Genomic DNA, 24674 nt, shown 5'->3' on the forward strand with positions numbered 1-24674 from the left:
TGTGTGAAGGGTCATGAAATCATTAATCACTAACCATTACATTGGGAAGCTAGTATTATTTTTTAAAAACTTAAAAGCATTAGAAGCATTTTTAAAATGAGACAAGCCTACTTGTTTCTGTGTTTTTTCCTCCCTATATATTTTACTTCTGAGCATCCATTTTACCTACTTCAGAATCTCACTGTAGATACTTTGAATTAGGAAGAAGGTAAGTTGTAATAGATCAGTTAGGGGGCACTGGATGCCTGCTGTGGGCCCTTTTTTTTTAGTTCATTTCAAGCCCCATAGCAGCAATCACACACATCCCAAGAGTGTGATTCTGCCGGAGCAAAACTCAAAACTACAGTTATAGGTAAGTAAACTTTTAATCTTATAATTTAAGTTGTTATCCAGCTCCTCTCCCTTTCTCTCCATTACCCATCTCCCCCCAGAAGTCCCCCAAAGAGGAGACTAACAGAAAAATGCTATTAAGAATTAATAGTTTGTTTACATCTAATTTTATATATCCAATTAATGAAATGACAGAACATGTAATTATAACCAATATATTATCATTCATTTCCAAAAATATGTTATAGGGATTTTATTTACTCAAAAATGTAGATATGAGTGTAGTAATCTTGTTGAAGATTACACTCACTAATACCAGGAGATAAAATGAAACAGTATAAAATATAAATTATTGTGTCTCTATATAGTAAGACAGTGTGAGAATCATTTATCGTGTATTTTGTGTATACAAACTTTCATTACCTCTTCATTTATAGTGTTATGTAATGGATGAAACTGGCACCTCATGTAGCTTTCCCAAGAAAAAGCAGGTTTGTGTTGTCCAGACCCTATAGATGACTTTTTTGTTTTGTGTTCAGACGTATTTTAAGAAAAGTAAGTGGAAGAAATTCTTCTTCTATCTAGACAAATTACAATGAAGCTTTGCAATTTTCCCATCTATCTAGGAAAAATTACTTCATATTTTCTTTAGATAATTAAATACTGGTTGAGTGAAAAACACATTTTATAAAGAAGTATAGGCATTTTCATAGAATCATCGAATGTCAGGTTGGAAGGGACCTCAAGAATCATCTGGTCCAACCTTTCTAGGTACTACTATAGTTTATATGAAATGGCTGTCCTGATTTGAGCAGGCTCAGCACCCTGTCAAGCTGAGACTTAAAACTGTCCAATGTGGGGGAATCTAATCTGATGGATTTAAATCTTTATAAAGAAATAGCATGTATAATTAATAAAGCTTATTAACAGTTTAAGCCCAGCATTTCTATAGTTCCTAGTCACTAAGTTCACTCCAACATCAACCTAAGATAACAGACTTTTCATTATCAACCCATATAAATATTACTGGATTTAGGTGATTGAAGATATTTTTTAATGCAAGGAATGATGTCAGAATGAAATCAACACCTGGGAGATCAAAAGTGTTCACAAATAAATTTCAAAGTGATTTGCTTATTTTTAGAGTTTGTTGTTCCTACAAATTCTTTTGAAATTAATTGGATATGTTAATCTGTGATACATAAAATTAGTAGTTTTCATTGACTGTTAATGCATTGCAATATGTTTTTGACATTAGGTGATTCGTTGTGTATTTCAAAAGTAATTGCACTTCAGGTTTTGCTCAGATTTTTTTAATAATTGAGTTTACAAAACTGATTCTTCACAAAGTAATCACATGGATAAAACCCAGAATTTGTGTCAGAAAAATATCTCATAGATAAATTGAAATTGTTTGTAAAAGTAATATTAAATTCAGGGGGGTTAAATTGCAGTTTTCAGTCTCTAAACAAGTGGAGATGTTTGATTATAATTTACTGTAGTTCAATTAATGTTATTTTCTAGTGTAATATTGCTTTTTTATTACTGTAGTTGACAGGGAATAATGAGTTACCAAGCATTCTTAAATAGAAAAATTTGTAAGATCATATTTCATTCTCCAGTTATGCTGATTGCATTATTGTCATATATAAGAAAACAAGCAGAACTTTACCAAAATGAAGATTCTGAATTCTGCTAAACCCTAAGGCATGTCAGACTCCTGTAGTCTTTTAGAGGTTTTTTGTCATGTTTTTGGGGTTTTTTGGGCTTTTTGTTTTTGTTTTTTACCTTAATGAGTTTGGACATCCCTCCTTATGGACTTTATTTTTTGCATAATGACCAGAAGTTTGATCAAGTCTCTTGACTCAGCTGTTTCTATTCAGATTCTCAGAAATCTCTTCCTCTGCTCTGCAGCAACTGGAAGCCCTCTGATCTCTACTTTGGATCCTTTGGAATTGTGTTCTGTTCCATAAAGTTTCCTATACCAGGATCATGAATGTACTTTCTGAGGTTCTTCTGTTTTTTGACCTATGTTTGCTGAGTTTGTCCTTCAAGGGGACGAGCTAGTGCTGTGAAAATCTCTTCTACTGATAGGAACAGGTCTCTTTGGTTGTTTAATTCTTTGCTTATTGTAATATGGTTTTGGGGAAGGGTCAGGTGAGAGCAAACTCTCATTGCCAGTAATGCTGAATGTTCATGAAAGAGTAGAAAAATAAGAAAGCACATTTGCCCTTACTCCATTGATAGGTCATTCATCAGTACCGTTAAAGTAATTTTAAATCTTCCTTGTATCCAGATTATATCGATTGGTATAGATTCTTGTGGTCTACACAACACTGTTGATTGGGGGGGGACAGGGCACTTGGACAGCTTTGAAAAGACCTGTGAAAAATAACTAAGAAAAGAAAACAGTTGTCAGTAAACATAGATTTATTTAGGCATATGGTTATGTGTTATTTGTTTAAAATTCCTAGTCTTGACTGTTAGCTTAAATAAAATAACTTGTAGTTGGCCTCTGACTGATTCGTCTTTGATTTTTAAAAATTGAAAGTTTGACAATAAGTAATAATTGCTTAGGACTGGTATATTTGCTATTAAATTATTCCTTGCTGATTTAAGTAATGCAAATAAGCAGTATTTCAAATGAATTGAAGCATATCCCAATAATCTCTGAAGAGTAGTAGAGCTTTAAATTATTAAACTCTAAATTGATATGCTTTAAAAAAAAATAGTTTGTTCTGGAGTCATCAAAATGGTTCATCCAGAGTTCAGTGTTAGAGGAACAATCTTCTTTCTGGTTCTGAAGAAGAGTACATTCACATGGAAATGAAGTGTCCAACTGAATTCCTTACAAGGTGTAAATGGGGAATTGGTAATTTATCTGTTGTATCTTCATGATCATTCAAGATGATTTAGAAATCTATGGATTTTAACGTCTACCAAACAGTATTAATAGAGCAAAGTTTTGTCATTCTGCTAAAACAAAGCTCAGCAACCATGCATGTGGTTCTTATTTAGACTTACTACCTTTTCACATGTATTTACAAAAGGGCCATTTCAGTTTGCTAAGACAAGCAATTCCCGGTTTGTAGGCTATCGTCTTATTATACCCATTTGTTGAAAGAGTTTAATCTGGGACTTAAGACAATCATCGGTTTTGCAAGAAAGCACCATCAGAGACTTCAACACTAGTGATGTTCTGGCTGCTGCTTTGGAAAGGTTTCAGATTAAATGGAAGAATGGAGATACTTCTTTAATACAGCTCCCTTCATCCATCCAGCTGCTCTCCCTAATGCTTGCTCAGCTTCCAAGCATATCTGTTTTCAGGATGGATATTCATCAAATTGTGGTTGACTTGCAGTTTCAGCAGAAATGTATTCAAAGTTATCTGTGGTTATTCCAGTGCAATGTGTTTTTGCACAAACGTTCTGCAATAATTAATTAATTAATTTCTAAATCTGAAAGTACTCGCTGTTTTGACATGCAGATATTTCCAAAGATGAAGCCCACAACTTGTCTCCAGGAATACTGTTCATAACAGGACAGGTGAGACATAACTGCTTGGAAATCCAGCTAACTTTTTTTTCCATTTCAAACTTGTGGTTCCTGTAGTATTTTGTTTCTTGCACCACAGTGACCCATTTAATTTTTCAGAACATCTCTGCTATTTTTTAGAATAAGGTAGCTTATGATCCTTTTTTGAGTACCAAGTTACTGCCTTTTGGTGAGCATGTTGCAATGTAAAGAGAACATCCATGCACATTTGCCAAGCCAAAAGAATGCATACATAGGAAAATAACTGGGATCAGACTGTACTCTAAACTGTCATAAATTTGTTCAAGGAATTGAACAAAATGAAGATACATTTTAGATGTTTTTACATTCTTGGGAAGAGGAGGAATGAATAATCTGAAAACAACAACCTTAGATACCTGATCTCTAATATAGTCAGAAAGCTCTTCTGTGGTTTACTACATATTTCTTTTCTTACGAAAACTGCTAAAAAGAGTGCAGCAAAAAGATCCTGATCGCAGTTTATTGGTCTCAAGATCTTGTGAACCTACCTGTTCAGAACTGTGGCAAGCTTTGAACCTAGGTCTGCAGGACGTGAAAAAAAATATTAGTCTGATATTTTGGCAAAGTCCTAGATCCTGATAATAAATTCTACTATCTATAGAATGAAGTGGATGAAGCTTGGCTACCGATGCCTTTGAAGGACATGAAGTAAATTTTAATAAATCTTGTAAAAGTTCCTAAATTCATATCTTCATTAAGACCCTAAGGGATCTTGGGAGTCATGCCTTAACAAAGCAGATTTATGCAAACTTACATATATTTGATTGTAAAAGAGAAGACCTGAAGACATCTGTTTTCTGAGGTTAATTACTCTCTCCTGACTTCTCTGATACTCTATTGATTATTCTCATATAGTTCAAAGTGAGTTCAAGATTTAATAAAGCCCTTGAAGCCCAATTATGCTTGATGAAGATAGTAACACTATGTGCTCATCTTACCTTTAATGCCCTAGTTCAACCTGATATTTTCATATACTTGGGCTAGCTTTGTTGTCCTAGATCCAGAAATCTCATAGAAGCAAAACAGTAATGATCAAGTCTAATTCTGAGGATTGCCATCAAGATGCACTAGAAATATGAAGAAATCTGTGAGTAATCTGTAACTCTGTCTGCAATCACCTTTGCCATTTAGAAAAAGAAAACTCTGAAGGCATCCCTTTCTTCTCAGACAAGAGGTTGTGGTTATAAATTACTAAAACATCAGTACTCAGTTTTCAAGAGAAATTAAGAAGATGCATCAGAAGAGCTCTGCTATTTAGAGAGAATATGCCAAGTTGTGATGTGATCATCTATTTATATGTTCTCAACTTACAATTTGACGTTTTGGATGATAATGAAGAGCAGCATTTTGAGCCTGGTCAGTTATGGAAGTTCAAGAGAGAAATTTGGTCCTACCTGAATTGTTTTGATTGTTTAATCTTGGAGCCCACAGCATGAGGGCTCTGAAAGGTGAGTTTTGATTGATCCAGCAGTTAAAGGCATCACAGTTCCTGGCCTTGCTCCTATAGTAGGGGTAGCAGAAGGAAATGTTTGCTTGGCTCTTAGCTGATTTGTTCAGTCTGATAGGTTAATGCAAGCCGTCTTCACTGGTACCTTAAGCTGATGCACTGGACAATTAAACACACTTGTGGAAATGTGTATGTGTGTTCCCTTCTGCTACAGGTAAAACCTCATTTAAAGGAATGGAGCAGATAAATGGTAACAATAATGCCTTAAATGCTACTGTTAGATACACCATCAGAGCTTTACAGGACTTTTGCAGTGTGTCTGACATTTCTGGGTTAACATGAAAAAGCTGCCTGAATTTTTCCTAAGAACACAAGTTTATCAATTTGTGTTTTAAAATTTGAAGAGTTTTAATAAGGTGCATGTGTATGTATGTATATTAATGTATATGTTTAAAAGAGAAAATATAATATGAATCTGGAATCTTCTACTTCATGGCCATTCCTAAGACCTACCATGAAGCTCTGTGAGGTCAAAACCCTCCTAGTCACAGGGAGAAAAATAATTTTTGTCACTGCATGAAGATTTCCAAAAAATACATTTGTTTTAATAAGTTGTGTAGGGATGTTAATCTATATAAGCTCACATTAATCCAACAGTTGTTGTTGTACAAAAAACCCAAAAATTACCATGCTAAAAAGCTGCACCTTCGATTTGGCAAATTTATTTTGCTTCACATATCTACCATAAAGTTGGCAGGCATTCCTACAGGATTTGTTGAACTTTGAAAAAAGTTGACCATTTTCTCTACGGAGTTTATTATACCTGTCTTTACTGTCTTCCAGCCATTAAATGTTGTACATGATTTTTAGTTTTAGGAAGTTAGAGATGTACAAATAGATTTGAGAATGAAAATGATGGAAAAAACCCACAAACATCACTGGAATTGACCATGTTACTACTTGTTACTGTGTTCTAATGTTAATTTTGGAGTTGATCCTTGAAAGTTTTAATTCTTCTGAATAATAATCTTCTTCAAGTATAGAAGAAATTAGAAGTCATGTTATAATTCTGGTTTACAATTTGAGAGGTTGGCTCATTACATCTGGTAATAAAGCACCACAAATCTAGGCATAAAATAAGTTTTCTTATATTGTATTTGTGGTCTAGATATTTTGACAATAGATCTACAACAGAATTTCCAACCTATTACTTTATGTAGACTTAAAGTCATATTCCTTGATTATAGAGAAAGTAATTGCTTTTTTTGACAAATTACAAAATAATAGTTGACAAATGAGAATATAAGCCTTAGTGCAGGTAGGGCTTTTGAGTTTAATGGCAGAAAATTATTTTAGAGTACCATGTTGGTAATATAAATAGTTTGTATTTTAAATGAGTAGAACATACTCTTTTTGATGCTTCACATTTCCATGACTTCTACCAAATTACAAGGTGTGTGGTCAGCTCAATTCTTGCTTTTCTGTATTCTACTCTTAATGATTTTTTTCTTAGTGTGAACTGAAAGGATAATTGTGGAGTCAAGCTCTTGACACTTCATAAAATTATAATTGAACTTCTTATTTCATCCATGAAAAGCATGGTTGCAAAGGGAAAATACTAATTTTTACTCTTTTTAAGCCCCCCACCTAATATATATGTGTTATGATATAGACTCCAACTCTTTATATACTCCTTGTTTCAAAGAGAAGCATGGAGTGTTGGAGTTATTTTAATAATTTTTGTTCATTGTTTGTGTGTTCCGTGACTATAGTGTGTGAAGTCCAACTGATGCACTGAAACAAGTAGGGAGAACCTCTGTCTTAATAATTGCAGTTCCTTGCTTAGTTCATGTAGAATGAAGCAGACTGAATCTGCAAAAGATAAATTTTATAGTAGTATTCCTCAAAACTTGCTTCAAGTGTAAATTCATTATTTTTTTTCTCCTTGCAGCTGCTTTATTAGATGGTTCTCTTGGGAATTTTACAGAGACTTTGATTTCATGTTTTGAGAGTGTTTTTTTAATTATTAATTGGCACCTGTGGTAGATTGACAATGAATGATAGTCTGAATACATTAAAAAGTATTATGGAGAGAAGTTCTATTCTTGCTTTTAAATTCAATGGGTTTTGTTGTATGTGCACATATGTGCTGTGGAGGATTAATTGGTGGGGGTGGAGGGTAGTGGACATTTTTTCTTGGGCAATTACCTGTTTCTATATATAGCATTTGTGATTTTTCTCTTTTAATTTGCAGATAAACCTCTGAAGAAGCGAAAACAAGAAAACAAACCACAGGAGTCTGGAGGTGCTACTGGAGGAAATAAAGCAGCTTCCCAGGAGACAGGTTCTGCAGGAAATGCAGCAAGGCCAGCATTGATGGTTAGTATTGATCTGCAGCAAGCAGGAAGAGCAGACTCTCAGGCTCTCAAGCAACAGTAACTCAGGATTTGGACAGTATCAAAAAACCTGAAGAAATTAAGCAGTATAATGATGGTTTTGTGTGTGTTTCCCAAGAAGACACTGCTGGAGTTCTTAAATTTAAACCCGAAAATCATCCTGAGATTTTTAGGAAAAAGTCAGACTTTGAAGGTCAAAAGACAGATATCCAGCAAAATGAAAACAGGCAAACGGAATTTCAGCATAATGTGAGCAGACGGTTGGAAAGTAAACACAATGAAAACAAACAGGTAGAAGCTAAACATGAAAGCAAACATGAAAGCAGACAAATGGAAGTGAAACACAATGAGAACAGACAGACAGAATCAAAACATAACGAGAGCAGGCAAATGGAGATGAAACAAAATGAGGAAAAACAAAATAATGGCAAGCAGGAAATAAGGCAGAGGCCCGAAACGCCAAAACAAAAGTGTGAAGGCAGGCCTGAAATGCTGAAACAGAAGAGTGAAGGCAGGCCCGAAATGCCAAAACATAGACATGATAACAGGAGGGACTTGAGCAAACCATTTTCAGATAAGAAAACTGAAATATCTAGGCATAAACTAGATGTGAAATCTGATACTTCAAGGATAAAATCTGAAAGTAGATCTGATCCAACAAAACAAAGGCCTGATGGGCGTTCACTTTCTGATACACAGAGACATGACCTTGATAGCCTTAAACAAAGATCTGAGAATAGGGAGGAGTCAGAGAGATACAGAGGAGATCCATCCAGGATTAGAAGGCCTGAATATTTGAGATCCTCAAACAAAAATGAACATGATTCTAAGCATGGTATTAAATCTGATGGTTCAAAAATTGAGAAATTTGAAAGGAAACATAGACATGAGTCTGGTGAATCAAGGGAGAGGTTTTATTCTGGGGATCAGAAATCAAGACCTGACAGCCCTCGCATTAAACAGGAAGGTAAAGGAGATTCTAGTAAATCAAGACCTGATAAACCTGGTTTTAAATCATCCAACAGCAAGGATGAACAAAGGACAGATGGTAATAAGAGTAAAGTAGATAGTAATAAAGCACATGCTGACAATAAAGCAGAGTTTCCCAGTTATTTATTGGGGGCAAGATCTAACGCATTGAAACATTTTGTCATTCCAAAAATCAAGCGTGATAAAGATGGTAATGTCACTCAGGAGTCAAGGAAAACTGAATTTAAAGGTGAACACAAGGACAAAGTAGAGAAGATTGGGCTAGTTGAAGATCTAAATAAAGGAGCTAAGCCTGTAGTTGTCCTTCAAAAGCTTTCATTGGATGATGTGCAGAAATTTATTAAGGATAGAGAAGATAAATCAAGGGGCTCTTGTTGTAAACCTAACAAGAACAAGTCATCCAAATCTAATAAAGGTAAGATTTTTTGAATGTTAATTGCATGATATCTTGTACACTCCTGTTCTTTTAGATTTGGTACTCCTGTGGTTAGAAATTAAATGCAAATGTTTGGGGAAAAAAGTGAAACTTGTCTATGGGATTGTTGTTACTGGAAATTTTGCTACAGTGTAACTGAAGTGATTTGTTTACTCCAATGAAAGTTCCTAATGTGGGGACACTTAAATAGTCTTAAGCCAGCTACATTAGTTTAATCTGATAATTTATCTAGTTAAACATAACTGCTATGTGAAAGATTTAAACAGGTTTCAGTATGTCTGTATAAGGGACTGATACTTCTGTAGCTAAATCAGTGTCGCTGAAGTGGTGGAAAATACTATATATACAAACCCTAAGATTCTTTTATATTTTTTATTGGAAATTAAATGTGGTTTTCAAGGGATGTTTTGATGTAATGAAATAAGAAGGCAGTTGCAAAGTCCCATATGCCTCTTTCCCACAGCTATAAATAAAACTTTGTTGGCAAGCCTCCACAGTTTAGGACGCGTGACAATAAGCTTGCAAAAAGGTTCTGTCTTTAGGGGAATTAGGAGAATTTGTCTCTAGGGTCCAGTGTATGCTGAAAAAGGAAAGGAACTGATAAACAATTGGCTGGCATTTTCAAATTAGTAATATCAACAGGAAATTATTCAGAATAGTTTGTAGGTTAGATATTTGACTGATTGTCTCTTCTGTAGATTTAAATTTTTTTTTGTTTTTTAAATACGATTCTGTTTCTTCTTGGCACTATAATTTCACTTTGTTAAATTAATGTTACTAACTGGTCAGGGTTCCTTTTTTTAATGTTTAGCATTTAAAGCATTTAAATTTTCTTACATAGTTATGTTTATAGAGCTGTCATATCTCAAAAATAGACAAAGTGGCAGGGATAAGTATTTCAGCTGTATACAGGATTATTTATGAATGCAGTTCCAGGTATATCATTGCTTATGAACTCAGGATTAAAATGTTTTCTTACAAAGTTGATCCGATAAAAAATGATGTTGAAATCATCTTTGTGAAGGTATAACTATATTTGTGTGCATGTGTACAGAGTTGATAATCTGTATAATTAATTTATTGTGCTATGTCTCTATCTACTAACCTGATTGTATTTACTATTAAAAACTTAATAATTCATTATGATTATTACTTATTTGTAAAATGTTAGCTTCCTTGTTAAATATTTTATTTTTATTCTGGAAATATGAACATTTCCTATCTCCCCTTTTGAGGTTCAGAACAGGCAAAATTTCCGTTTCTAATAATAACAGGTATCTAGAGTCAGACATAAAATTATGACATCTTGGCTGTCAGTTTAGTCTAAAGATTTCAGATGAAACTTTTATGCTCTTGATAGGGAATACTGAAAACTTTCTGATGGAATTCAACTCTAGTCTCTAAAGGATAGACTTTGAATTCACACAATTTTATGTGCCAAAAGTCAGTAATTTTTAGAACCCTCAGAGCCGTATGCAGTGTATGTATGCTTTTAAAAATGTTTCTGAAGTAGGCTTTTTTGTAGTCTGTATTGTATCTGGTTATTTCTATGGTTTTTTTAGTAATGTGTAAAGGTGTTAATTACTCTTATCGGGATAACTCTAATAGCTGTGTCACACAAGCAATGCATTTATTTTAAAGTCAGGCTTATAACTTTTCTGCAATGTTTTTATGTGTTTTGTGTTTTCTGAATGGTCACTGCTCTCAATCCCCTCCCCCTCCCACCCAGGTAGGGAAGGAGAGAGAGAATAAGGAGAGAGACTTTCCGGATTGAAAACTAAACTAGACAGCTTTAATTAAAATACTAATGATAAGAAGAAAATATGTACAAATATAAACAAATGTGTTCAGGAATGTGCAACACCCCTATCACCTCTCCCTACCCCCAGCAACTCCCCCTGGCACTCTCCTGAGCTGTGAGCAGTTCCAAAATGTCCCGGAGCACTGCCAGAGAGAGTAGTAGAGCAGACAGGAGCTATGGGGAGAGTTATGAGGGTCAGGAATGCACAGGCCTAGGGATCAACAGTGATGGACAGATGGAGTCCTCCCCAAACCCTGGCCATGGACGGAAGAGAAGGAAGAAGAAGGGCTTGACTTCTGTCATCCCTGACTTTATATCGAGAGCTATGTAGATATATGGAATGGAATACTTTGGTTCGCCGATTTTGCCGTGCGTCTAGACCACTCCTCCCTATGGGAGGGTTGTAGATACGAGTCTTCTGCTCCTTTAGTATCTAAAGCAGTAGATTCAATAAGCAGAGCCAAGTGTCCTTGGTGTCTCGGCAGTAATTATAAACATCCAGGCATTATCAGTCCACTAGCTGGAAAACTTGTGTGCTGCTTAAAAGAGTTCACTGAAGAAAAAAATGTCAGTAAAAAGAAAACTGACTTCATCCTGGCTCACACCATGACACTGAAGTCATATATTTCTTACATATTCTGAAATAACTTGGGACATATTTTCCAGGAGAAAAAAAAAATGTTTTAATCTGATCAGTCTCTTTGCTATTGTATCTAGAATAAGATTCTTACAATGATGCTATAAATAAGTTTTGTGAAAAGAATAATGTTGTAACTATGTTTCTTTTACAAATCAAGTTGTGAGTGTTCAGCCAAGTAAATTTTGGCGAAAGTGTCTTTGAACTTCAGATTTTCATGAGTTTTTTTGGTTTTGTTTTTTTTTTTACCCAACTTCCTGGTACCCTACTTTCTAGGATATATGTTAAATAATTATGCTAAATAATTAGATGAACTCCAGTGTTTTGAAAGGTTTATAATTCATAAAGGTATCTCTTCATAAGCCAAAGTCTATTTGTGAACAACTGACTGATAGAGAAAATATTAATGTAATTTCCACTAGGAGATGCAATTTTCATAAACATTCTTTATTTACTTCATCCCATATTTCTTAATAGATTGTAGCAAATATTTTCTAGTGTTGCCTTTCAGCATTATTCCACCACTTCTCACATCCCTCTCATTCCATGTAGCTTAGTATATTTTGCTTTATCTTTCCTTCTTTTACCTCCTTGTATTTCTTGTCCTTTTTTTTCCTTTCCCAAGAAAATGTCTTCTCTTGGCTTTTTCACGTACATCATAACTGCTGTAATTTATCTGAAATCCAGTTTAAAATAGGCTTAGTTTAGCTAGTTCCAAACATCATTTAGATAGTAATTTTGTCTTAAGGGACTAGTGCCCATTCATTATAAAACTTAGTAAAATTGACTTGTTTTAAACTAAAATTAGTGCTATCTATACTAAAAATGTATGCAACTTTTTGCATTATTTCAGTAAACTTCAAATTTGAAAACCATACCTTTATTTTGCATGTGGATAAACCTTGCATTGTACTGTAAAAACCAAAAGTAACATTTTAATCACATTTTATAGACAGGTTTGAAATGTTGTTATTATATTAATAGGATAGCCATAGTACATGATTGTTAAGATGAAAAGACTAGTAACTGTCTGTGTTAAGGAGATGTCTGAGTAAGTTTAGAAAATATTTGAAGGATTGACATTCCAAAATAAGCACCATATATGTAATGCAAGTTTTAGTTCTAGGACAAATGAGTGCATGTTTTTTAAGACTTGGGTCTTCAAATATCACCTAAAAAGACTGTTGTTTTTTTAAAAAAAAACACGTGATAATGTCACTGCAGAATCTAATGCCAAATGCTACTCCTTCATTGTGTAAAATGTTATTATAGGATTTAATTATCTGTACAACACAGAACTTTAAACACAGATTTTCATTGCTCACTTCTAGTCTTCCTAAATATACTATGTTCTCTGATGCTATAATCTGAAATTTGAGTGAAGATTTGCCATTTCTTCAAAGGTCCTCTTCATATTTTTACAGGTGCAACTATAAAATTGACTGCTGCTTAATCATCTTTACATTGTAGATTTAAAACAATGCTTCTAGATTTTTCTGTGTTCTATGCTTGTGCGTTTGTGGGGGGTTTTTTAATTTCAGATGACTTTCAGAGCCTATAATAAGTATAATTTGTAGTCAGTGGTAGCTTGTAGCAGTGTAAAATTCTATGACATTTCTGTTACATGATGGTCCATCTTTGAGTTCTAGCACTGCTGGAAACAGTCTCACTTGTGAAGCAGTGTAATTAATTAGATGCTCATCTTCTAGGTAGGAGTGACAAGAAAGGGAGTATTCCAGGATGGAAAGCCGTATCCAGATTGTGTTGGCTTATTGAGCCAACTTCTGGGCAGCATAGCAGAGCTAATCACCAATACTTTTTGGTAAAGCTGAAAACTGTAGAAAAAAGTTTTAAACATTTGTTTAAATCCTTCATATATAGGTCATCTACAAAGACAAAATTGGCAAAAGTTTGAGAAAAATGGATATTAACTCATTAAGAAAACTTTAGAGTTAATTTCAACAATCTCTTGGTACTGAAACTGACATACTGTTGTACTCACTGAAATCAACAGGGCAAGCAGCTGTGCTGCAAGGAAATAAATGGAGTAAAAGCATATTTCCTTTGGAAAGGAAAAGGCTCCAACTCAGATTGTGCTTTTCTGAAGATATCCATTGTGTAAGTCTGTAATTCCACAAATCTGAAATTTTGAATCAGTCTCTTAAGAGTTCCTGGTAGCAACTGTATTTGCATGTGGGAAGGTCAGAGTAATAACCCACTAAGCATCTTGCATGTGAATGCAGTCCCAGGTTGACCAATCATCTCATAACTGTCTCTGAAGTTCTCTAATAAATTATACCACATTTTACAAAAGTAAAGGATATATTTCATTGTTTACAGCTAGGAGTTTATCATTATTCTTTTCAGCTGAAGTCTGTAAAGCTTCTCTTAAACTCTAAATTTAACTGAATTTGTGGAAAAAACATCACTTACATAAGAATTCTACAACCTTCCTGGTTTTCCTCTTTTCTGAGATCTTAGTGACTACCTCTTTTCAACTTAACCAGTCTAGAAGAGGAGCTGGCTGCTCCTCATGGCATTAGAAGTATTTAAAGATACGTTGGGTTTGCAGAGGATCCATTTTAATATACATTCTGTCCATTTTTTTCCTCCTTTCTGGACTGAACAGGTTCATAGTTTGAAACATTTTCCAGGTATTGTTTAGGCAAAAGCCAAACCAAAACTATATATAACCATTTAAATCAAATAGTCTAGGAAGATCTCAGTTCTCTAGCATGAATTGTTTCTACTTGCAGGGATTTTTTTAGGCATGGTGCATCTGTCATATCCCAAAAAAAATTTTGAGATTGTTGTGGTTTGGGCCCAACACAACAAAGAATCAGCCACATGGACGCTCAATCAACTCCCCTTTATACACACACTAGGATGAGGAGGACAAAGCTCATGGGTTGAGACAAAGGACAAGGAGGGTTCTTCACCGATTAAGGTCCCGGGGAAAAAAATAATAATTTCACACTAATCAAACACACACAGGACACAGACAACACAAAGAGCAAAGAGCAGGGCTTGCATATGTTACCCCACCCCTCCCTTCTTTCCCCGGCCCAAATCACTTTGTTCCCAGTTTCTCTCCCTCCTTCCCCCCAGCGGCACAGGGGGATGGGGTTTAGAGTCAGTTCACAGGCCCGTGGTTCCTGCTGCTCCTTCCTCCTCAGGAGGAAGGATTCCTCACAGTCCTTCCCTGCTTCCACACAGGGTCCCTCCCACGGGAGAGAGTCCTCCACGAACCTCTCCTTCATGAGTCCTTCCCACAAGGTCTGGAGCTGCTCCAGCCTGGGCTTCTCACAGTCACAGGCCCCTTCGGGAACAGCCAACTCCCCTGGCACCGGGGTCTTCCAAGGCTGCGCAATCAGAGTCCACAGGCAGCAAATCTTCTGGCCACAACATCCAAGTCCACTGGCCAAGTTCACCCCTCCTGGCACCCCCAGGGAATGTTCCACCACGTTCCTCCACGAGTGCAGGGGCACAGCTGCCATCTCGCCATGGGCTGCAGGGAAACTTCTGCTAGGGCACCTTCTTCCCCTTCTTCCCCACCAGCACCGCTCTCCTTCCCCAGCACCGCTTTTCTCCTCCAGCAGAGCTCTTCCTTCAGGCGTTATAGCCGTTCTTTTGTATGTTAATCGCAGAGGCGCATCTATTGTCCCTCTAATGGCTCCTTGGCTGGGTTTTGAAAGCAGGGGAGCTTCTCAGCTTCTTACCGGAGCCACTCCTGGGTCCCTTCCCCCACTACCAAAAACCCCACCAAACCAGAACAAGAGCTGACCACCAAGCACCACACATGGGCAGGCTTGGCAAAATACTCTGAGAAACTGCTCTTCCTTTTCCTCACTCCCTGTGTTCAACAGTTGCACACCCGAGTCCTTTTTTTTGTGTTGATCTGTTACCAGTACAATAAGAGACATTTTCAACACACTGCTTTGCTCGGTGTTTGCTTGAATTATTTTTCTATTTTTGTCTTTGTCAATAAGGTAAATATTTTGGTTCTTACTCTCACAGTTGTCCTTAACTGCTCTCTGGATAATGCAAGTTTTGCATATCTAGTTCCTGGCAGCAACAATAACCTTGACCAAATCTACTAATTTCATTGTACTTTGATTCATTCAAAATATGATTGTTTGCAGATTTAGGAGTGCATTGTTTAATGAGTTCACTTCTGAAAAATTACTTTAGTACATGTAAGTGAGAGAAATTTATTACCCAATTTGTCAGAGCAATTTGTTGAAAGTATGAAACTGCCTTTGGTTCCTGGTCTTGAATGCTTGATCAGTTTCCTCTTATTTCTGGGAAAAGCTAAAGCTATTTTGCATGAATTATTTTTGCAGCAATGCATTGCAATATGTAAAAATATAGGTCAGCAATTTGTCTGACATTACAATACACAATGCAGACCTGTTCATGTGTCTTAAGTATCTAAATACGGATGTTATTTCTTGGCTTATGTGCAGGGATATGGGATTAAAATGTTTTAAATTTCCTTCCAGTCTAAGGGTAAATTTTGCAAAATACAAATAGGGGAAAGCCTCACATTTTATTCTGATAAATGAACTTTTCTGTTGCTCCACATTTTCAACTATTTTAGGTAACTTTTTGTTTAATAAAATTTAAACTATTTGCTTGAAATTTTCAATTTATTTTTTTCTCCATAGGTATATTAGCAATGAACATAAAAGAAAAAGGATGAGACCTTTTTTGTTCTTCAAATTACTGAGCTGTTGTTTGCATCAAATAGAGGTTCCTTAAATATACTTACTGTTTAAATATCTTCTGAGCAACTTTTGTGTAGTATTTTATATTAAAAAGCTAAAATACCAGCATTTTTTGTTCTTGTTGTTAATGCAATTAAGTTACTTTGAAGAAACAAAGCAAGAGTAGCTTCATGTGATATTTTCAGTGATAAAGGCTGAGAATCCATGAGTAAGGTAAAAGCAGATATTCTTGATGTGCCTGTAATCACAAATCAAATATAAATTATAGTATTTGTTTTGCTTCTTCTCTGCAAAAATCTTGGTTGTATTATATTGATTCTATAGGACTTTTTCTTTTATGAGAAGAAAAATTGAGGTTTAATTTGATTATATTTAATGAAGGTCTTTTTTCTTAGGTGAGGCCTCATGGCTCAGTTTTTAAATTAATACATTAATGCAGAATAATTACATGAATACAGAATTAATACAGAATACATGGTTGGGAAAATGCATCAATCATAAATTTCAGATTCTGAACATTCATAGTAATGGAAAATTACATGCTGTGTTTTGAAATTGTACAAAACACCTTAACTTTTTAATATAATACATTGAGTTGGCTTAAATTTCAATGCATATGTTCGAAACCAATAACAGCAAAATCCAAAAGCAATCCCCTGACACAAAGTGAGGTTCTTTGTGCAGCAATTATTTCAATTGGTGATCTTGCTCCATTTTCCTCTGAGTACTTCTATATTTTTTGCGAAGTATATTGCAAAACTAGACTGCTCTAGCCTTCTTTTATCTGTTTTTATAAAGATGAGAAGTCAGTGAATAGCAATAAGGAATGAAATGTGGCTAGAGTTGCTGCAGCAATTGGATAGCTTGAGGAAATCATTGGTACCAATGTCATGTGAGTTCTCTTGCTTCTTGGCATATTTGAAGAGTGCGTGTTGGGTATCTTCCTTGCTCTCCATCTGGATCCTTCAGAGTGCTCTTTGGAAATCTCTTCCCTCTATCAATAAATGTTTCTTGCTTCTAAGAGTATTTTGTGCTATTGCAAAATCCTTTCTGAATCTGTGCTGCTTAGCTGTGGGCAATTATGACCTCTATTACATCATGGAATTATTACGTTGCTGTGTCCAGATTCTTCTCTGACCCACTAATCTGGCTGGGTTCCATTTCTAAAGGACAAAACTAAAGACTGTAATATAAACAGTGAGACTGAACCTCTCCTTTTGTTTAGCATGAGGCTGAGAGCCTTCCCTTTATGCCAGTATTGGGGTAGATGAGGAAAAAATATTTGTTCAATCAGGTTCTATGGAATTATATAGGACATACTTCTTCCTAACACTGCTTCTCTCCCTCATATCCCCACTCCAAACAAGTGGCAGTGTTCCCTCTTAGACCCTTCGGTGTTCTTTTCTATAATGTCTTGATATTTGGAAAAAGTTGCATTTTAAAATACAAGGTATATATAGAGATTATAACTGCAGTTTTGCTTATGCTTTGCAAAGTATTAGTGCACAGAAATGGAAAAGACAATATTTATGGGAGACTAATTTATGCAAAAGACTTCATTAATGTAAACCTCAGTTTTAAAACAAACTTCTGGGGCAGTTTTTCTTCAAGCACTTGTTCATTTGCCACAATAGTATGTGCAAACAGGCCTTTTTGATATTACAAATATTTTAAAGTAACCATATAAGCAATCTGATATCCCCTTGTCCACTGACGCTTTTCCTTTCTTCAAGATGAATTGCTGATTAATTGTTCTTACAGCTACTCTGTGACTCACCCTTCAGTTTCACTAATGTGGAGTTTATCAGCATTGAGATTACTTGCAGTGGAACAAAGATTTGGTTAGGATAGCACTTTTCTTGTGCTTTTTTTTGTTTGTTTTAATAGTTGTGGCAGTTTTGAGAGTATAAGTGTTGTCTGAAGAACACTGATGGCTATAAGTCCATTTCAGGCCTACTGTATATGCTGATCACACACATTGCAAAATATTGAGTTATTCTGTTGATGAGGACAGTTTTTCAGAAAGCTTGGATTACTGGGGTACTCTTATTGTGAAGCAACTTAGTAAAGTTTTCTCCTTTGCCATTTAAAAAGCCATGCAAACTAGATTCAAATGTAACTGATTAAAGTGGAAACAGGAAAGTAGGTACAGGAAAGTAGGTACAATGTCTTTACAAACTTATCAAACAAATTGAAAACTTGAAGGTGATGATACATGTTTTTGTAGATGCTTTCCAATGGCTCTAGATTCTTTTAATCATTTGTGAAAAGTATCCTGTAAACTGAAAAGGCATTAGTATGGGTTTTGTAACCTAGTGTTTGTTGCCATGTGACTGGATTCTTATGGTGAACTGGATTCTCTTAAGTATTTCTTATATATATTACCCTGAACAAATAAATGGTTCATTTATTATAAAACATGGAGCTATAAAAAAGGGAATTAAGTGAACATTGGGTTGCCCTGACTCATCATAAGTGTAAAGTAAAATAAATATTAACAAGCTCATTACTAGTGTCCCACAGTATATAATTTCCCTGAATTTTTTCAGAAGGGATGATGAGTCTTTTTCCACGTATATCAGAATTGCTCATACATGTGCAGTCATGCTTACCTCCTTTGTACTGCATGAGTAAAACTTTTTAGATTTGGTTATTTACAATCCTCAGCAGCTAAGGAAACTGGGCATGCAGCAGACTTGTTCCAGGGAACATTGTGACAGAAACAAAACTTTTATAGATGACTTATAGAGCACTTTACAATATTTACAAATATTTTCAGTAATTGCATTTTAATTTTTTCTTTGTTGTCTAATTAACACTGTGATAATTGACTTATTTGTAAAGACTGAGTAGTGTTCTACCCCGAGAACAAAATCAATAAGGAAAGCAAGAATAGATATTCCTAGGAGGTAAGAGAGTAGTAACCTGACCTGTGAATTTTGTTTCTTGTTTCAGAGTTGTTTTTTTAAGAGTTTTCTTAATTAAAATATATCACCTTTCATCATACTGACATGTTATTTGTGCACAGTATAAGGAAAATAAAGAGCAAATACTGTTCTAACAATTCCTTGAAGCAATGATTACAATCTTAAAATTACATCATTAAACATTCAGGCACAGTTTTGAAATTGAATTTGAAACTTAATTGAATTAGAATTTGGTAATAGAACTCTTGTCAAGCTAGGTATACAGTCCATTACTGATTTCCTTTTCTGATTTTCTCCCCAAGCAATCTATCTTTCTAGTTATTCTTTTTTTTTAATTTACTTTTCACTGTAGACTAGAAGAGACTCAAATATATTTGGCAACTTAAAGAGGGACCACTGCATGGAGGAAGCAGGGACAACTTTTGCTATCAGTTTTACTTTACAGATATTTCCCTACCTCCATTCAAAAAATCCAATATTTTAAATTAAATCTTTTTTTAAAATGCACTTAAATGGGATGACTTATTGAGCATACCTGAGAATTATAGAAAAATAATTTTCTAATCAATAGTTTCATTGCTTATAGGATTTTTTAATGGGTGTAGATATGTGAAATCAAGAATATATGAGACCTATTTTTAAATTTTGTTGCTTGAAACTATTTTCTCATATTAAGACTCTAATAATTCCAGTTAAAGTTGTTTAAAGGAGGGGGGGGAGACTAAGCTTGGATTAGAAGATGGAATATTAGTGTTAAAATGGAAATAAATTTTAGAAAGATATGTTAGTGATATAGTGAATGTAATTAAAAAGTGAATTGTCATCCAGAAGATGGTTTCTTGGAGGATTTGTGTGTGTGTATAGCAATAGTGTGCCTTGGGAAGGCGAGAGAGGCAATTACAACAAAGGCATTTGTTCTGCTGTTGGAAAAAGGTTAACAGTTTAGTCTGATTATATTAAAATTTGTGCAGAAGGTTCTTTGATAAATAATGATAAGACATCAAAATAAAGCCCCAATAAATACTTTTGAATTAATTTTATTTTCTTGTGTTACTTGTAAAATATTTTGACCGTAAATCCCCTTTATACTGACTGCATATGGGCATATCTGTAGTTTCAAAATGTGATGAGAATTTAAAAATTTAGCAATTTACCTCTGTGGAAAAGAAACCAGATGTGGTCCAGCTTGTTTGTTTATATTAAATAAAAATCTTTCAACTATACTTTGTAACAAATTCAAGCAAAAATTTGGGTTGCATTATAAAACTACTAGTAGGAGGTAAAAAAAAAGTCTGAGGCAGAGATTGAAATGTCAATGAAATGTCATTGAAATGTCTGCCACAGATTGTCTATACCTACTGGAAAAGGGAAGATTACTGTTTGTGTACACTAAATAATATGAATGAGGATAAACAACTGTTTATGAGAATAATGAATCCTAGACTTCTGAATTCAGAGAATGAACTAAGACTAAATTTTGTGGAAGAAGAGCAAGGGTGTCCTTTTACAAAGGAAATTCAACAAATTGAATTTGTTTATACATCTGACAAAATATTTTATTGAATGAGATGTGTATGCCATTTATTATGTTCATTTCTTAATGCAGTGTGAATGATAAATGCAACTTTACAAATGACTGTCAAATACATCCAAGTATATCTAACGATGGTATTATTTATTAGTGGATATACTGTAAGCAGTTTCTGAACAAGGGCTGTAGTGTTGGGCCCTTATTGTTATCTTCAGGTTCACATTTACTCTTCTTGCTCTCCATTAATAGGTAGCATAGATCAGTCAGTGTTAAAGGAGTTGCCTCCTGAGCTCCTGGCAGAAATTGAATCCACCATGCCACTTTGTGAACGTGTGAAAATGAACAAGCGCAAACGTAGCACAGTTAATGAGAAACCAAAATATGCTGAAATCAGTTCTGATGAAGACAATGACAGTGAAGATGCTTTTGAATGTAAGTAGTACATCATTCTATTCCTACTCCTAAGGAAGAATAATATTTTGCTTTTACAAAAGTATATACTTTGTTGTTGTTTGTTTTACTATTTTTTAATTAAGTGATTTCAAAGGAGAAGAGGAAGTTTGTATTTAGACTTTTGCTGTGCAATCAGATAAAGTTCTTAAGTGTCAACAAATTCCTAAATGACTCTAAGTTAGGAAGGGATTTCCTACTTCTGAATAGGAGTGTAGTTAGTTTGTCTCTATGGTAGTTCAGTTAGCCAACACTGAAAAGCAACTCCATTAAAATGGATGGAATCAGTTCAGTCTGCGTATCATCTTAGCTGTGTTAGCTATGCAGGGCTATAGGAGAAGTACCTATTGCTGATAACCTGAAAAGTCATCTTCCTTATAATGATTTTTTCCCCAAGTTTAGTCTCTTCCCACCTTTGCTTACCTAAACATTTTACAGAACTTTTGTAAAACATAATGTTTTGCTTCTTAGGCTTTCTTAGGGTCCAAAAGAGAAAGATTTCTTTGTCCTGCTTTTTTAATGTTTCAAGTTCTTGTCCAACAGATACACAATTCATATGCACCCATACACTTAAAAATTATAATAGTGATACCTCTGATCTTTATCAAAGAAGCAGAAAAGAATGTCCTTTTGTTTGTTTGGTTTCCATTTAAAATATAACTGAATAATGCTGCTTTGACTGTATGAGATCTTGAGGTAACTTGTAATAAGATTATTTGCTTCATTCAGGATTCTATATTCTCTGTTTACTGTATCATTTCACCTGTTTATGTTAATTTGGAACAGTGAGTTAAAAAAGAATAAGTAGAACAAAATTATTTAATTTGATTGGGAATGGAGAGGATTGTCAGGAATTTTAGAGAGATCTTAATCTACCTATTAGCCACAGTGGCTGTTGAAATTCTTAAATGCAAAGTAAAGCAAATTAAGGAAAACTTTCACGGTAATTATATGCTTTAAGGGATTCTAGGTTCACTATATCCTCTCAAGAGATATGGCCTTCATTCTAAATAAGTAATTGAGGACATGTGGTTTAAAAATGAATTATAATATTTCTCAAAGGATACTGTAGAACTGAACAGAGTTAAGAGACAAAATGATCAAGAAAATTAAAGATATGTGATAAGTACACTGAATTGTTACAAATGTGTATTTCAGAATTATTTTGGTTGTCTAAAATTGAACTTGAAAAAATATGAAATAGTAATTGTTATAGAAGAGAAATTTGAGTATCTCATGATGAAGGAGCATTCTGTTAAATTAAATTATGATAAATTAAAAATGTATTAAATAATTCTCATACAATAAGTGCTAAATGTGTTATTGCATAAATATTTGGCAGAATTCAGAAGGAAATTGAATGTTTATATTCTGAATAGTCTTTATGTATAAAATTAATAATAACTCTTGAAATATTATTTATACTTACACTTTTAGTAAATTTGATCTGCTTCAAAATAAACTTTGTAGAGTAATGACTGATTGTGAATAGCTGTTCCCATGTTCATCTTATTTGCCTTGCAGAGCCAGCACAATTGTAACACATTCTGTTTTGTCGTGCGACATTGATAAACTGGTCAATTTAAATTTCTGCTGGAAAGATGTAGCTGGAGTCAGAATTCATCCTACAGAGCTTAAATTGATACTGATGTTTCGTAAACTGTGGAGACAGATTTAATCTACCTCCACAAAATACTCTCTCATAGGGGGAAAAGAATCAGTTGTGTAAAGTCTTTTCCCATAAATTCCCTACTCCTCCAATATGCTCACTTCAGGTATCCCAGACAGCTCTTCATTTCTTCAATTGCTGTTAACCATTTTAGAACTGACAGTGTTAGTAGCTCAGGCCTGGTGAACATAACTGTACTGCCTCCAGAAGCTAGTCTGATCCATAAGCAGAACAGCTCAAAGCATGAATTAAGTTATTACCTTAAACACTTGGACCACCTCTGTGCATAAGTTTTGTTCTATGCTTTCAGAAGTAGGAGCCCTCTAGGGTGTGGTTCAGACCATTAGTATCACCACAGGGTCAATGTTGTTTTATTAGTTCTGAGCCTGGGCTGACTATTGACTATTTCATGGTACTCTACCAGATGTGACTATATCCTGGTATGTTTCCTATGTTTCTCAATAAACTGGAGTTGTAGAAAGAACTTGTTGGTTCTGTTCCAGTTCTGTATGAATGCTTGGAGCCTTTTTGCTCAGGAACAACTCTATATACATTCTGGACACTTTGGCGGAGACACAGATTTCAGGACTCTCACATGCAAGATCACAAGAATAATGAACTCTGCTAGTCTAGAATGCAATGTTTTGGAGCTCTTTTGATCTTCACAGCACAGTATGTGTTAGACTTCTTTGATAGCCCAGTTATCCTGTTACCTTAGATAATGGAGAGCTGGCTGATTTCATGGATAAAAATACCTCCTCCTCCATATCCTTTTTCTATTACATCTTAGCATCCTTTCCCCTTCAAGACTAAATTTTAAAACAACAGAGAACTTTCCATTGCTCTTCACCCACCCCCACCCCCCCGCTTTATTTCCACCAAGTCTCTGCTTCTGTTTAGAACATTTATTCCAGTTTTTCAAAATTCAGTTCTGCAGGACTTTTTAGTCCTGACTGAAAACTGTTTCTAATAACCTTCTGTGGTATATACTTGCTGCCTGGCCCAGAATTCTGACTCCAGCTTTCTCTTTTACACCAGATTTCCTGCAATATATATCAAAACAAAATTTTAGTTGTCTTGACAAAACAGAATATCTTCAAGCAATTAAGTTGCCATGTCTCATTGGAACTTGCTGTATTAGATGGACAAAGCAATCACTGAATTGGAACATGGACACCGAGTAATAGTCACAATTTGGATAACTGAAGAAATTAACTCAGTGTTCTCTTTTGAAATGATGAAACTTATTTTTATGTGTTCTACTTTCCTTACTTTGTTAAAAAGGGCAAATGCCCTGTAAATATCTATTTTTAAATGATTGCTAGCATCTTTGCTAGATTCAGGCACAGTTTTCATGTAATTCAAAACAAATTGTTAGAATAATGCCATAACAGAATTTTATATCATTTTAGTGTCCATTTGTTTTACAGAACATCTATACAGTAGTGTTTAACTTGCAAATGTATACTTTTGAGCTATTAAAAGTAGAAATTTTTTCCATATAATGAAAATGCATTTAATTTCTAGCTTCTCGTAAAAGACATAAAAAGCATAGAGATGAAGCGTGGGACTATGAAGAACATGACAGAAGAAGTTCTGGTGACTATAGGAAAAGTGGTCATTATCATGAAGGAAGGAGGACTTCTGGTAGTGGCCGTTACCGTTATCGCAGTCCCAATGACTCTGATATGGATGATTATTCTCCTCCTCCTAGCCTCAGTGAGGGTAACTGATTTTCAAAATTTTGTTTTCTTCCA

The 24674-nt window shown here is 34.8% G+C and overlaps 1 protein-coding gene across 1 annotated transcript in view; it reads left to right on the forward strand.

Annotated features, from left to right (window-relative positions):
- LOC104390822 (nipped-B-like protein) overlaps nt 1–24674 on the forward strand; it is a gene marked incomplete at both ends in the record, with an annotated part of 102409 nt that overhangs the window by 31209 nt on the left and 46526 nt on the right. Inside the window, 4 exon segments of the mRNA XM_010000026.1 lie at nt 7608–7768; nt 7771–9154; nt 21048–21230; nt 24445–24642. Coding sequence (XP_009998328.1) covers nt 7608–7768; nt 7771–9154; nt 21048–21230; nt 24445–24642 — 1926 coding nt within the window.

The sequence above is a fragment of the Chaetura pelagica genome, unplaced genomic scaffold (assembly GCF_000747805.2).
Source record: "Chaetura pelagica isolate M959 unplaced genomic scaffold, ChaPel_1.0 scaffold476, whole genome shotgun sequence".
In the NCBI taxonomy this organism is placed as follows: Eukaryota; Metazoa; Chordata; class Aves; order Apodiformes; family Apodidae; genus Chaetura; species Chaetura pelagica.